The sequence below is a fragment of the Homarus americanus genome, unplaced genomic scaffold (genome assembly GCF_018991925.1).
Source record: "Homarus americanus isolate GMGI-L3 unplaced genomic scaffold, GMGI_Hamer_2.0 scaffold30535, whole genome shotgun sequence".
Lineage (NCBI taxonomy): Eukaryota > Metazoa > Arthropoda > Malacostraca > Decapoda > Nephropidae > Homarus > Homarus americanus.
Window position 1 is genome coordinate 14,346,516 of NW_024732440.1, and position 14,960 is coordinate 14,361,475.

Here is a 14,960-nt window from a genome sequence, read left to right on the forward strand (position 1 = left end):
ACCCTACAGATCCACAAACTGCATCTTACCAAACCAAGGAATTTAAGAGCCTTAAAAGCTGGACCTTAAGCCACACAAAATTTTAAATGCGTGTGCCACTCAATGGTTGTCGTTGCACGCAGCAGTTGAGCGCGTGCTCTAACAGTGGGATACTTTTGAATTGTAAAGTAGTCCTACCGTCTCCGGGTGTTATAAAAAAAAAAACCTCCCCCCCTCCCCGTGTTCCCCACTTCCTGTGTGTCTGTTCCCAAAACGCTCACTCCACAGTGGGTTTGCTGGCGTTGCTGATTATACTACTAGTTGAGGAGTGGGCTAATAACATGTCTCTCACACGCTCTTTACTTAAACTACAAAGGTAAGATATTGAACTGGCGTACCAACGGTAAGGAGGCGTATCATATGTCCCAACGGGATGAAGAAACTGCACTAGTTGAGACTGTATGTGAGAAGGACCTAGATGTGTATGTTGATAATGAGCTGAAGTTCTCGGGTCATTGCGAGAAGAAGGTAAATCAGGCAAATAAATTATTAGGTCTTATAAGAAGGTAGTTCAGATATCTAGACGGTCCGTCCCTCGTAACGATCTTCAGGAGTGAAGTGTTTCCCCATCTGGAGTACTGTCATCCCATCTGGTCCCCGAGATATACTAGGGACTGTCAGTTGGTTGAAAATCTTTACCAGACTGGTACCTGCACTTCGGCACCTCAACTACCCTGAGGGATTGGAGCGCCCAAACTTGCCTAGCTTATACTACAGACGGGCAAGGGGCGACGTAATTTAGGTGTATACGCATCTCAAGGGGCACTACTCAGTCGAGTGTCCTTACTTTTATCCTCTTCACCACTGATCGGCTCGTTAGCCACTTGGGCGATCGGTCACGTCTGTTATGCACTGTTGGCAAGTACTGGTCATGCAACGGCTCCTCAATGTACTTGAACCTGCTCCAGTGTTGGTCAAGTCTGGTCTTGAAAGAGCTCACACTGGGTCCGAATAATTACCCAAATGTACCCAAAATGAAGTCAAATAATGGTCCTACATGAATAAATCGGGTTACCAATCACTTCTTGACTAGTATTTGGTGTCACAAAGTAAAAAAAAAAATGGAAAACGTAATTTAATTTGAGTTAATAGATCGAGTGCATATACCGAACCTAACCTAACCTAACCTAACCTCGACTAGTATTTGGTGTCACGAAGTCACAAAAAATTGGTAAACTTAATTTAATCTGAGTTAATTGATCAAGTGCATGTACCTAACCTAACACAACTCAGATTAAATTAAGTTTACCAATTTTTTGTGACTTTATGACACCAAATAATAATCGAGAAGTGATTCACAGCCCGATTTACGCTTGTACGACCATCATTTGACTTCATTGCGGCTACATGTGGCTACATTTGGGTAATTACTCGCTCCCTCAATACATGCACTCGATCTATTAACTCAGATGAAAGTAAGTTTTCCAATTTTTTGTGACTTTGTGACACCAAATACTAGTCGAGAAGTGATTAGCAGTCCTATTTATTCATGTAGAACCATTATTTGACTTCATTGCGGCTACATTTGGGTACATTTGGGTAATTAGTCGGACCGCTCACACTTGGTGCCGTCACAATACTTTCTGGTAGATTGTTCCAAGAGTTCACAACTCTCACTCCGAAAAAGTTTGCCCTCACGGTTTTCTGGACTTGCGGATTCTTCAATCTTGAGCTGTGACCCCTTGTGGGGCGATCGTCCGCCAGCTCCAAGTAAGGACACTCGACTGAGTAGTGCCCCTTGAGATGCTTATACACCTCAATTAGGTCGCCTCTTGCCTGTCTGTAGTACTGTATAAGCTAGGCAGTTGCAGGCATCCTAATCTCTCTGGTTAGCTGAGGTTCCATGGAGCAGGCACCAGTTTGGTGGCCCTCCTTTGGACATTTTCAATCAATTGACAGGCTCTAGCGTATATCGAGGACCAGACGGGGAAGCACTTCACTCTTGAAGAATGTGATGAGGGACGGATCATCTAGATATCTAAACCTTTTCTCACAATGGCCCGAGAACTTAAGTTCCTTGTCAACATACACACCTAGGTCCTTTTCACATTCTGTCCCAATTAATGCAGTTTCTTCATCCCCTTGGGACATATGATCTGCCTCCTTACTGTTGGTGCAACCCAGGTGCATTCTCTTGCACTCTATGGCATTGAATCTAACTTAATCTAACCTTAACTTAACCAAATCATAAACTAACCTAACCTAATCAAATAAAAAAGGCAGCGGATATTTTGCCGTGACCGGCTAAGTTTCTACTACAATAATGCGATTTGATTGGCTAATCATCCATTACTGGCGAACAAAACAGCAATAAATTTGCAATTTTAGCCCCAACTACTGTTAAACCATAAATTTTTATTTTCCCATGGTATTTGGTGTGATTCATTTGGAAGTTATCCTGCCCCCATGTAGAACCAATCAAAGAAATTTACCTAACTTCCCTAGCCATCTCTGCTATATTAAAAAGAAAGTACATTACTTTTGATATCTGGTACCAATAAAAGCAGGTAGTAGGCAGCTATCAAACAGGGAGGTAGGTACTACTGCCTGGGAAGATAATGGAAGCATAATGTACAGTAGTACAGTATTGTCTAATGGTAGACCCTGCTGCCATATGGTTGCTCATTTGACCTTCTGCCTCAATTACACACAATTGCAGGGTCTCAATTGTTTCTTTTGCTTTTGACAACACAACATACATATATTGTTTCTCAATAATGATTTCTTTTTTTTTATGGTCCTTTGTGTGGGTCGTTAACCTGTGCCCTGGTGGGCTAATCCAGCAAAAAAAAAAAAAACCTGTTGAAGCATCATGGTGTAATTTTATTTTTATTTTTTCTGGGTGTGAGAGTATGCTCAGACTGAGCGGGTCAGTTGTAAACAAACAGACTACATGCGCTGACTGCAGATTTACATTAATTTCTTTCGTGAATTTACTATTTCAGTTAATATCCATTTGCGATGGAAGTGGTATTAGAAAAAGTTGTTCTTATTGACGAGATATAACTAATTGTACTGTATACACAAAATTGCTTTAATCGAGTTGGAGCTGAAACTGAAATAATACCCAGAGCTCGCTCACAATAAAATAGCGTTAGTAGGAACTTGGCCAGTCACAGCAAAATATCCACTGCAACCCCAAATATCATATCAGAACTCACTGATGAAAATATAGTAATATTATAAACATCAAAACAAATACTGTACTGTAGTGTATTGTATCAGCGGTGTCATCAATATTAGCCGATTAACCTTCTGAATCGCTAGAAAACTGATACAGTAAGTGGTGATATGATAAATAATGAAACAAGCTAAATCACTAGCAAGGATCTCAGGGTCAATTTATAGAAAAGGACATAATTAGAATAAGGTAAAGTTTGAGAACAACACTTGCCACCAGAAGGAGTTGTTTGATTTAGTTAATTACAGTAAGTATTTTAGGTAATTACAGGGGTTCCTCATTATAAGTGTCTTCATTGTAAGTGGTTTCGCACTTAAGTGGTAAAATAATTACAGGCCACTTCGATAACCGTTGATTTCCTAATCCACGACTTTTCCCAGTCCCTATATGCATCAGTTATTAGGCTATGCCTGTATTTATATATTTATTATTTTTACTTTCAGTAATGCTGTCTGTATAACCTAATAACAGTCAAATCTACTGGGTCCTCTAACCTTGGGGTCCCTAGGCTCGTGCCTACTGTGCCAATTGGGTAATCCTGCACTGTCTTTAGGTGACTGTGGATGATGTTGGATGTGAATAGTCACCTGAAGATTGGCTCCACCCGGTATACCCCACCTGAAGTTTAACCACCCTTACACTACATCGGGTATCCATAAATGGTCGTAGTCTCAACTACATCACTGGTTCAGTCATCTGTTTTCCACATGATATTGCCCTTTGGTCTGTAAGATACAATATGATAATTTGTACTATCTCTTGCAGCTGTGTTGGCCTACACTGTCCTAGAACTGTCTTAGGAAGATTGCCCTGGAATACAAAGTCTGTAGATCAACTGGATCCTCCTAAAACGCTACCAGCATGGAGCAGTCGTACCATGTCTACTGATGGGCAGTCATCTGGTAATATTGAAACTGCATCCACATATACAGACACTTCCCAATATGAGCATCTCACCATCACTCTACAGCATGGAGTTCGAACCATCACTTTTAATAGACCAGAAAAGAAAAATGCTCTAAATGAAAAGGTAAATACCAAGAGTACATGTTTAATGCAATACTGCACCTTAAAAAAGTAAAGCATTTACAATGTTCATTAGAATAAACAAGATTTTTTTATTTCATTAGCACTTGCTGATTTTACAATTTGATTAATAAGATGCTGCTCTAGATTATCTTCATAGCAAGCGACTGTCGTATCCATCCCAGACAAGGGATCATCACAAGAATTCTTGAGTTTTTCATTAGTATTGGCAAGTCATTTGGGGCACTTAACCCTTCCTCTACCTGATTTCTGTGTATGGAACAAATGTCTTTCCAATCAATATGGGATAGTATGCTTCCCAGGATGTAGAAGTTAGATATCTGATGTGCAGTTCTTAGAGGACTCTACATAAATGTCATGGAAGGGACTTGTAGAGTTTCCATGGTTCATGGGACTTCATGAGCCTGCCAATTACTGGTACAGTACCCACAGACTCATTTGCTTAATGCTGGGATACTACATCAGATATAGTACATCTTTGCAGATAATATATACCCTGTACTGTATATGAGTTCATGTCTACATCTGAATACTCTCATGGTGGATTAATCTGATGTTAGGTACAGTACAGTATTCATTTTACACTTTAATTATTTTTATACAGTAAGCCCTCCCAATACCAGACTAATTCATGCCAATGCCGTCCATTAATGGGAGGAATTTGTAAATGGAATATTTTGTTTTGTCCCATCTATGGTACAGTACAGTATACAGTAAAGCCTCGAATAACGACAGTAATGTATCATCCAATACTGCAGTGTAAGGTGAATCATCGCATCATGAATCATTAATTGCCATTAAAATAAAGCAATAATGATGAGATGCATTCCCCAGTGTGACCCTTTCATAACTTATGTGTGGCTTTTTACCCTCTTTTCCCCCAAAACAATACAAGTAATGAAAAATGCAAACTATATTCTTTAAATAAATGTTTATGAATGCACCTTGTACAATATATATCAATAATAATAAAGTCACACAAGAGGAGATGCGACGCCATTGTTGTTAGTGTTTACACCCATCTGAAACTGAAGAAAATAAGACCCTGGTTGTTGCTGTAGTAAAATTTATGTAAAACAATGAATATGTATGTATTAAGTAATGTTATTTAATGTTAATAAATTGAACAATAGAAGTAGCTAACCATTAAAGGTAACGAATAAATGAAATAGATTGAGAACGCCATTGTCTGTAAGTGCGTATATGTGAAAACATCGTCATTTCTCAAGTGCATTAGAATATAAAAGCAACACTTATTACTGTTCATATATGTTTTAAATAATACTTAGTAATGTAAAACAAAAATTCTACTCAAATGGTGGTAAAGTCTAAAACATAAGGACAGCCAATGAATATTGTGCGAGTTTTTACTCAGATGACGAAGTCATCAGGTTCAACTCTGGCTGAAGCTGAAGCTTTCCATAAAGATATCGTAGCTGTTGCTGAAACTGTTACTGAACCTGAAGTTGTTGCTGAAGCTGCTTATGATGTTGAATTTGATGGTGTAGCTGAAGTTGGTGGTTTAGGCCTTTGAGTAATAAAGCTGTCAAAAGAACCTTTCACAGCCACCTTCTTTTCTCATTATACATCTTTATGTGGAGGTCATATGTGTTTTTTACATCCCTGTTAATGTTAATGCTTCGTTCTGTTAATGGATTCACATCAGAAAATATGTTCATTGCGTACTCCATATAATTTCCACAGACCTCTCACCTTTTTCATATCGTTTTAACACATCTAGTTTCTCAGTTAAGCTTATACGTACACTTTCTTTTAGCTTTTGAACCAGCACTAATATCACTTGCTCTATTGCTCACGTTGAATAGGGATGCAAAAAATGACGTAAGAAACCTGAGAAAGTTTTTATCTCTTTCCTGTTCAGATGCGTGAAAACAAAGGGCCCACCAGCTGCGACTGTTTATGCTGGCGGCACCACTCACAAGCCTGGTGTAAATTGAATTGGGTCGTAAATTAACCAGGGTCTTAAATATGAATCGTCGTTATCGGAGGCTTTCCTGTACAAAATACTGCACTGTAATACTTCTCATGCTATGTTCAGTCTTAGTTGTGCAATCATATTGCTCAATATCAATTGTCCATGAACAATTTTGTGTTGTTCTTACAGTCATGCCTCCCAAAAGAAAATTGTGAAAAAGTGGAGGCAAACTTCAGGGCTCAATTGTTGTCCTTAAGATATTGTGCAGGCTCTTATGCTGTACCATCCATTATATAGTGTACATAAATGTTAGGGGCAGATAAAGAATCGAAGAAATACTTGTACAGTGTACTGTAGAATATGATACTGTACTGCATTGTTGAAAGAACATGAGGAATACAGTACTAAAACAATGTGGAAAAATCTTTTACAGTACAGTATTAGTATTATTTATTTCCAAACATATTCTTGTTTCATAGTGTAAAAGACAAACATTGGCAAGAACATGTCCTCCACTGATCAACATAAACTCCCTTTTATAAAGAGTGCATCACAGTGTGCATCAAGGGTAGATGGGAGTTTTTGGATAGTGACCAGTCCCTAACCCCCCAAATTTGTTAAGTTCTTATGGGATTAATTGCTTCGATAACCAATGATTCACTAACCAACAACTTTTCCCGGTCCCTATATGCATTGGTTGTTGGGGTACATCTGTAACTGAACACTCGTTTTTATCTGATTACGTATGCAAAACTCGAATCATGATTACTATAGGGTGTGCTTAACTGGCTAGTGAGGAAATTTAAAACAACACATTGTGGTAAAGCTTTAATTTTTTGTCTAGTTTGGTATCATTGGAAAGGTTATTTCTGATAGTATACAAAGGAAAGCAACTTAAGTTCTATGCTGGCCAGCTGATAATGAGATCTACCTTTCGTGTAACTTGTCATGGGAAACTAATGAGCACCTGGAACCTATCCCCCTATCAGATTCACTTTGCACAATGTTTGCCAGGAACCTAACCACTGTGTAATTTGAAGGTTTTGTGTACATAAAAATCCCAGATATAAGATTGTCTTTGAAGAAAGAATGTATTGTTTTCTCTTAGTGCCTGAACATAATGCACCACTTTTAGAAACCCTTTAAAAATGTGTCCTCTATTTACATCACCTTTTCACAATCAAAACTCTTCTTTTCAATTTTAGGAACACTACTCACAGTACATACATATACAGTATAGTAAATTTTATAAAGAATTACTTAATTTTGGATTTTTTTATGACTTTTTATGCATAACTTATTGCTTGAGCTAAGGAAGAACACATGATTTTGATACAGATGTTTGCTGAGGTTGCAACAGCTTTGCAGGAGGCTGCTAATGATCCTAATACCATCATTGCAGCCACTACTGGGGCTGGAAATGTTTACACTGGTGGCAATGATAAATCAAATTTCCACCACATGCCCATGATTGAAATCCGAGATCTTTTAACCAGGTCAGATTTAAGTTCAATTTTATGTAGCTACTGTATATCATCATCACCAGTCTTCTACCCATTTGCAGGTTACTTGCATCCAACATCTCCACTCTTCCCAGTTTTTGTCATCCCCTGTGGAAAAGCTTTGTTTTTCACATGTTTATGTAACTAACCTCTTCCAATCCCTTCCATACTCACATCTCAAATCTTCCATATCATCCTTTTTGAATGTCCAGTTTTGGTCTTGACTGTTGCTTGCTGAAATATGAAATTCCATAATCATTAAAAAAATTTTGAATTTTAACATATTATGTACTTGAATGTCAAATTTGATTGTGAATAATCGTCTGTTTATTCTGTTTTATAATATCCTTGGCATTTATCCTATCTAATGTTCTTTTCAGACACATGGCAGCATTCATTGATTTCCCAAAGCCTTTGGTGGCTGTGGTGAATGGTGCATCTGTTGGTGTGGGTACCACACTACTGCCACTCTTTGATGCTGTCTTTGCCACTGAAAAGGTACAGTATGTACTTATGTACTACTGTGACAGATAAAAGTAAACATAGGACCTTGGTAGTCAGTTAAAGTGTGCTCTTGCAACTAGATTCTTATTTCCTAACTACAAAAGCAGTTGTGTGATTCTTCAATAGGATGAATGAATTTAAATTTGTGATGGTTTTATTTGAAGTAAACTTCTTTATACGGTACTATATGTAATGGATATATTCAAAGTAGGTCTTTAGTAATTAGTGATGGACAAAGTGAAGTACACATGAGGCTGCACCTTAACAGCGTGACCAATACTCAGCCTGGGTTGCCTTGTACACGATGAAATTTACAAGTCAACCCAGGTTATCAGCTACATAAGTCTGGCATTCCCTGTCATTAATTTATTTTATTTTTTCATGGGAAATAGCCCACCTGGGCAATTGGGAATTTACAACTACCCTGTATTGGGATATGGTTATTCAGCACTACTGTACTAAAATTGGCTCACGTCGGATAGTAATTATACTCTGCTTTCTGGGAGAGAATTCAAACCTGGGCCAGCATGATAACCATTCCACCTCCATTTCCAGACTACTTTGAATACAGTACATACACCTTTGTCTGTTAATTTGGAGAAGTGCATGGCTATAAGAGAATCACATTTCTCATAATTTTGTTCCTAATATTGAAAGTGTTTCCTTTAGGCCTGACAGTCCAGAAGGGTTAAAGTGGATGTAGTACATTGAATTTTAAACTTGCATTTTACAAACAGGCATTGTGGAGAGCACTACACTCAATTACCTTTATCTCCCCAGGTGTTAAGGTAGGTTAACATTCTCAGTGGAGTAGACTGACGATGCCCTGTGCAAAAACTAGCACTTTAGTGTTACATCCTTAATGTTACATTCTGAAGTTGTAAAACAAACAGATTTGGGATTGAAATTTTACTATGTAGAAGTGAGAGAAAGATTTTGTCATGATTCTCTTCCTTCATTGACCCTACAGGCAATTTTCTTAACACCCTTTAGTGCACTTGGCATTACAGCTGAAGGCTGCTCTTCCTATACTTTCCCTCTCCTCATGGGACCTGGAAAAGCTGCAGAATTACTCCTGTTTAATAAAAAGGTAGGTGGCTCATTTCATAGTTACCATATAGGTTTTATGAAACAATTTTATAATATGTTTATTATACCAACCAATAAGAAAATGTAATTTGTATGTATTGCATACAGGGGGCCTCCCAAGTTTGCGGATTTTTACTTCACGGTTTTTGGTTATTCGCGGATGACACCCTGGATGTACCCAAGAATGTCTGTGGGTAGTTTTAAAGTTGCCGGCGATTTCGCGGTTGGGACAGGGAACCATTCGTTCTAGAGACAGTAATTTCCTTACCTTTTTGCACTGTCACAATGTTGAAATGCGCCGTAGTATAACCTTAATTATTATATATCATATTTGTATCACTTATGTTATTTGTCAATCAAGTGACCCATTCCCCAATTATGTAACTGTACATTTTCAGCTTTCCGTCTGCCATGCTCTTTCAATAAACCGTAATTATTATTGTTATTAAAATGCATATAAATAAAAAATAATGGGGAAATCCTCTCACAAATACCGCAATAAGAAACACAACAACAAAATGTTCTATACAAAAAATGTGAGCCTACCCTGAAGTCAACTCCGTGCTTTGTTATTAAAGTTGAGTTGGTCGAGTTGCCATACGGCGCCAGCTGGGTTGATACGTAGATCAAACTTACAGAATTTCTTTCGTAGCCATCTAGCCAACCCAACATGAAGGATGTTGGTAATTGCGGTGTAATACTGTAAACAGTACTTTTTCACAATATGTATGTAGGATGGTGTGTGCATGTAAATGAGCAAAAATAAATGAAAAGGGTTACGTATATCTACCCAAAAATACGAGTTTAAAAAACCATAACACCTCAAAGCTTGGTCCAGTAGCTTGGTGGTTACAATGATGAGCTAACCTAGCTACAATGACATGATTAATCACTGTTAAGCACTATTCTATCAGTAAACACTCTTAATGATGGTAAATCCAGTGAAATGTGGCAGGGAGCGAGGAGAGTTAAAACTGCAGACAACGCTTTAAACTGAATTCACACTAAATCGAAGTGTTGTTTCAATGTAATAATTTAGTTTGGTACTTGAGAGAAGCACAAAATACTAAAATGACTGAGAGTCTACCCAGATGCACCTCAGCCCATCTCGTAGAATAAGCAAAGCATTGTTTTTGTAGTACCTGTATTATGTTAAAACAAACACTCATAAATCAACACAACTAAAATTAAGGGATACAAAATGGTCTGTTTACTGGCTGGGAAGATGGGGGGGGAGGGAGGGAGGTGAGGTGATATGTTTGACAGTTGATGCCAAGGTCTAGTGCTTATTTATTTATCTGCCCTTAAAAGTGACTAAGCTTTTCTCTTATAAAATGTCACTGAACTGACCTGGGAGAATATAAATAACATTGCTGGAATTTTTATAAGATAGTGATTAATTTGAATATAAAAATGCTATAGCTCCTATTAGACATACACATTTTAGTTCTAATTTAAGAATTTTAGTACAAAGAGCAAAAATTTGTATCTCTTGTGCAAAATATATGACATTTATATTCAAATTATTTGCTGTCTTGCAAGGATTCCAGCAATAAAATTATATTCTCCTTACTTTATTCTGTGACATTACAGTATATATAAGATAAAAAACTTTAAGCCTAAAACACCAAACCCTGCCTGGGAAGATGGGGGGTAGGGGAAGTGACAATGACATGTTTGACAGTTGGTTTGGAAGGTCCAGTGAATTATTTATTTGTTTATTTATGTCCTTTAGCTTGAGTATATGTTTTTTTTATTATAAAATGTCACAGAAGTGACCGGGGAGAATATAATTTGCATTGCTGGAATTCTCATAAGATAATGATTAATTTGAATACAAACATACTATAGTTTGCACTAGACAAAAAATTTTGTAATCATTTAGTACATTATTTTGAGTACAGGTACAGTACAGCTTTGCCCTTAGGACAGTGTAGCGTGCCCAGAGAAATATTAGGCGCAAAATTTTAAATATGATGCACCAGATTGAATCGTGCAAAATAGGAAAGATTCCCTTTAAATTAAAACATTGTCCTTAATTGTGGGTGTCGCTTTAAATCAATAATCTTAAATTGAATCGCTTTAAATCAACATTCTACTGTATGACTTAATCCGATAAAACAATTATTTCTATACGTAAACGAGAGTAGAAGACAAAAAAAAAATTTATGCTTAATGAAAATGTTTATACATCACTTTATACCTTCATTATATCATGTGATTGCAATATAAACTTTATTCCATTATAAAGTGTACTTATTTTGGAAAAAAAATTTTATAGAAGAAAAGTTGGGAAAAAATTAATATTTTGCTAGGTAATAGTGGTGTAAATTTTGCGTTCTAATGAGCGCGTCCAGGCTGAGTACAGATTATTAATTTTTTCCCTCATGGTGCAAAAGATAATTGTACATAATGTATTGAGTCACAGCACTAGAGCTGCTTGTTGATGGGCCAGACAAACTATCAGTACTATACAGTACAGTAGCTGTACTGTATTTAGTTTATATTTAATGTTTTGTTAATTCTATTACTGGTATACTGTACAGTACTTTGTATGTACTTTTTCTGTGAGTTAGAACTAATTACCCAATATCCCATTGAAATAATAGATTGTTAAAAAAAATTTCGGTTAACGAACGACTCTGTGGAACCAATTGTGTTCGTTAATCGAGGGACCACTGTACTGTATTGGCGGACTATCCGATCAGCTGATGCGCGCACCAAAGCATGTTTCTCGTATGGCTATCGTTAATAGAAGTTGTACTCGTAAATATAACTGAAAATCCTTATGGGAGCTAATTTGTTAACAGAAATCTCATAAATTAAACTGCTCGTTAATGGAGGGACCACTACTGGACCATACTAAAAATTAAAGTCACCTTCCATGTACCCATTTTTTCATAGAATATCTTTTACTTTAATTGTTGTACAGTGCAGTACTACTTTTTTATCAACAGTTGAATTCATACTAATTAAAGACAGGACCAGAAGAATTTTGTGTATGTTACTCACCAACCTTGGACAAGTAAAGACATTATCAGCATAGGTGTCATACAGGATGAAGTGAAATAATAATTACATATATTTTACCCTTCATACACTAGATTACAGCAAGAGAAGCAAGGAAGCTCGGTTTAGTGACAGATGTATACCCAGATGCTACATTCCAAGAAGAAGTGTGGCCTAGGATTTATGACATGGCCAAATTGCCTCTCAAGTCACTTGTGTACTCCAAAGCGCTTTCTCGTGATATACACAAGGATGCCCTTCATCAGGTGAGGTGACAGTATTGTATCAAGTAATTGTGTGATAGACTTACCCAAGATTTTATATTCAAACATGCAGTAAACCTCTTCCGTCTTCTATCAAACCTGACTTTAGACATTTCACTCTTCCCTTTGACCTGTATACAAACATTTAACTCATTTTTACATGAGCAGTACCTGTCATATAACATTCAACATACTGTTTTCATCCATACCTTTTGTACTTATTTTCCTTACACATCATATAAGTCATTTCGACCCTCTAATATGTTATACGTACTGTATAATATATACAGTATTGTGCAGTCATACTATGAATGATGCATTACAGTGGTCCCTCGATTAACGAGCACAATTGGTTCCACAGTCAGTCGTTAACTGCAAATTTCATTAACTGAATCTATTATTTCAATGGCATATTGGGAATTGGTTCCAACTCACAGAAAAAGTATACAAAGTACTGTGTACTGGTAATAGAATTAACAAAACATTAAATGTAAACAAAATGCAGTACTGTACTGTACAGTATACTGTACAATAATAAATAAAAAACAATAGAATACTATATTTTAACTTATTTTGAAGTGTGTATGTTGTATTCCGGCAGCTTTGTTTACATAGCAAACAGCTGATTGTAGAGGCAGTCGATGATGACATGCCATATTCTTTACAGAGTGCATTGGTTCTAATGCCTTCTTTGCATTTCTTAATAATTTCTGCACTGTACAGGTATATTATCAATATGTTTACTAAATTTCAGAATGACCAATAATTTTAATGTAAAAATGCAAAAATATTCAAGAGACCAACAAACTCGATGTTTACTCCGCTGTGAACAAAGTTAAACTGAGAAGCATTGGCGGGCGATTTGATCAGCTGATGGGCGCACAAAAACTGTGCCCTGTACTGTATATATTATCAATATGTTAACTAAATTTCGGAATGACCAATAATTTTAATATAAAAAATGCAAAAAAATATTCAAGCACACAACTTTCTCGATGTTTATTCCACTGGAAACAAATGTAAACATAGAACCGATTACTGTATTGGCGGACTAGCTGATTTGCTGATGTGTGCACCAAAGCGTGTTTCTCGTAAGGCTGTCATTAATAGAAATTGCACTCATTAATAGAACTGACAATCCTGATGGGAGCTAATTTGTTAACAGAAATCAAGTAAATTGAACCGCTCGTTAATGGAGGGACCACTGTATTTCATCTCTCAAGGCCGAAAAAATATCCCCCATTCCTGGAATTTTCCAGGTACTTCCATTAGAAATTTATTGTGTAGATATTTCTCTGAACTCTGACGAGCATAAGAGTGCTTCAGACATAGTTAGTAGTCTTTACTTACTACTTAACCAACAGATGTAGGGAAATATTGTTGTTTTTAAGAAGTGCATCTTTAAATCTAGCAATGTATGAGTTCTTACAATACTGAATAAGGCTAATATTTTTTTTTCAGGTGAATATTGAGGAGTGTAAGCGAGTAACAGAACGTCTTACATTTAATATGCAACGTGGAGAGGAGCACAAAGAATTCATCAGAACTAATTGGCCAAATTGTCAGTGATTACCTTACTTCTGGCAACAATATTGTACAATAGATGTTTTTATTAATTGTAAATATTTTTTCCATTAAAGAGACAAAGCTTTTGATTAATAGTAATTAATAAAAAATATATACAGTGCATTACATGTATTTATATAAATTCGGTATTTTTATAAACCCCATTTAAGTATAAATTATTGGAATTTCATGAAGTAGCTCTGAAGGGCTACAGGAAGCTACAGTAAAGGATGCTCTTTCACCAAGAGTATTTTAACTACCTTTCTGCCATTTTACAGCCCTTATTTAGGGCTGTAATGAAAATCTTATACTGTACAGGTTCTGTACTTGAAATATATAAATTGATTTGTAAAACTCACTTGTAAGTTAATACAGTACAGTACTCTATTGATGCTAGAACTCGGAAAATAAAATGTTGAAGAGCTGCTGTAAGGATATTCCATAGGCATGATATATATATATATATATATATATATATATATATATATATATATATATATATATATATATATATATATATATATATATATATATCATGTAAATCCACAATGAAAAACATGGATAAGATAAATCTTGATAAAATCACACGTGTACATGTACTGGTTTTGTTGATTCACAATGGTCACTTCATAATAACTTTCAGAGAACACTCAAAGGGAAGTTCTGTTAATCATATTATCTTCCATTGCTCCATACTTCTTATGCAAGGAAAGATGGAGAAACATATTGTAAATGAAAACTGTACATAATAAGAGAGAACAGACATCACCTTATGAGGTTTGAGAGTGTTGCCTTTGCCTGCTTGCAGGGGCTGTTGACCTGTT

General features: G+C 36.4%; 1 protein-coding gene and 1 long non-coding RNA gene across 7 annotated transcripts in view; one reads left to right on the top strand and one right to left on the bottom strand.

Moving 5' to 3' along the window:
- Nucleotides 1-14,278, top strand: LOC121868848 (enoyl-CoA delta isomerase 2-like). 6 transcript variants are annotated; one of them, XM_042369836.1, is made up of 8 exons: nt 11-355; nt 3,664-3,869; nt 3,986-4,250; nt 7,542-7,699; nt 8,086-8,203; nt 9,180-9,299; nt 12,403-12,573; nt 14,032-14,278. In XM_042369836.1, the coding sequence occupies exons 3-8, from the start codon at nt 4,098-4,100 to the stop codon at nt 14,137-14,139; spliced, it is 828 nt and encodes a 275-aa protein (XP_042225770.1). In that variant the 5' UTR covers nt 11-355; nt 3,664-3,869; nt 3,986-4,097; the 3' UTR covers nt 14,140-14,278. The 6 variants fall into 6 exon arrangements, 4 of the variants coding, with proteins under 4 accessions (XP_042225769.1, XP_042225768.1, XP_042225770.1 ...); XM_042369833.1 differs by lacking the exon at nt 3,664-3,869; XM_042369835.1 differs by lacking the exons at nt 3,664-3,869; nt 12,403-12,573 and having other exon boundaries at nt 1-355.
- Nucleotides 7,019-14,960, bottom strand: part of LOC121868851 — a 24,939-nt gene continuing 16,997 nt past the window's right edge. Inside the window, exon 3 of the long non-coding RNA XR_006089467.1 lies at nt 7,019-7,939. This is a non-coding gene — a long non-coding RNA (uncharacterized LOC121868851). The remainder of the gene's footprint in view (nt 7,940-14,960) is intronic.

Bases quoted from the DNA above. Each gene is read 5' to 3' on its own strand.
- LOC121868848 (XM_042369833.1), top strand. From the start codon at position 87: ATGCGTGTGCCACTCAATGGTTGTCGTTGCACGCAGCAGTTGAGCGCG. The intron at 8,204-9,179 runs GTACAGTATGTA...TTGACCCTACAG, and splicing joins CTGTCTTTGCCACTGAAAAG to GCAATTTTCTTAACACCCTT. The intron at 9,300-12,402 runs GTAGGTGGCTCA...TTCATACACTAG, and splicing joins TACTCCTGTTTAATAAAAAG to ATTACAGCAAGAGAAGCAAG.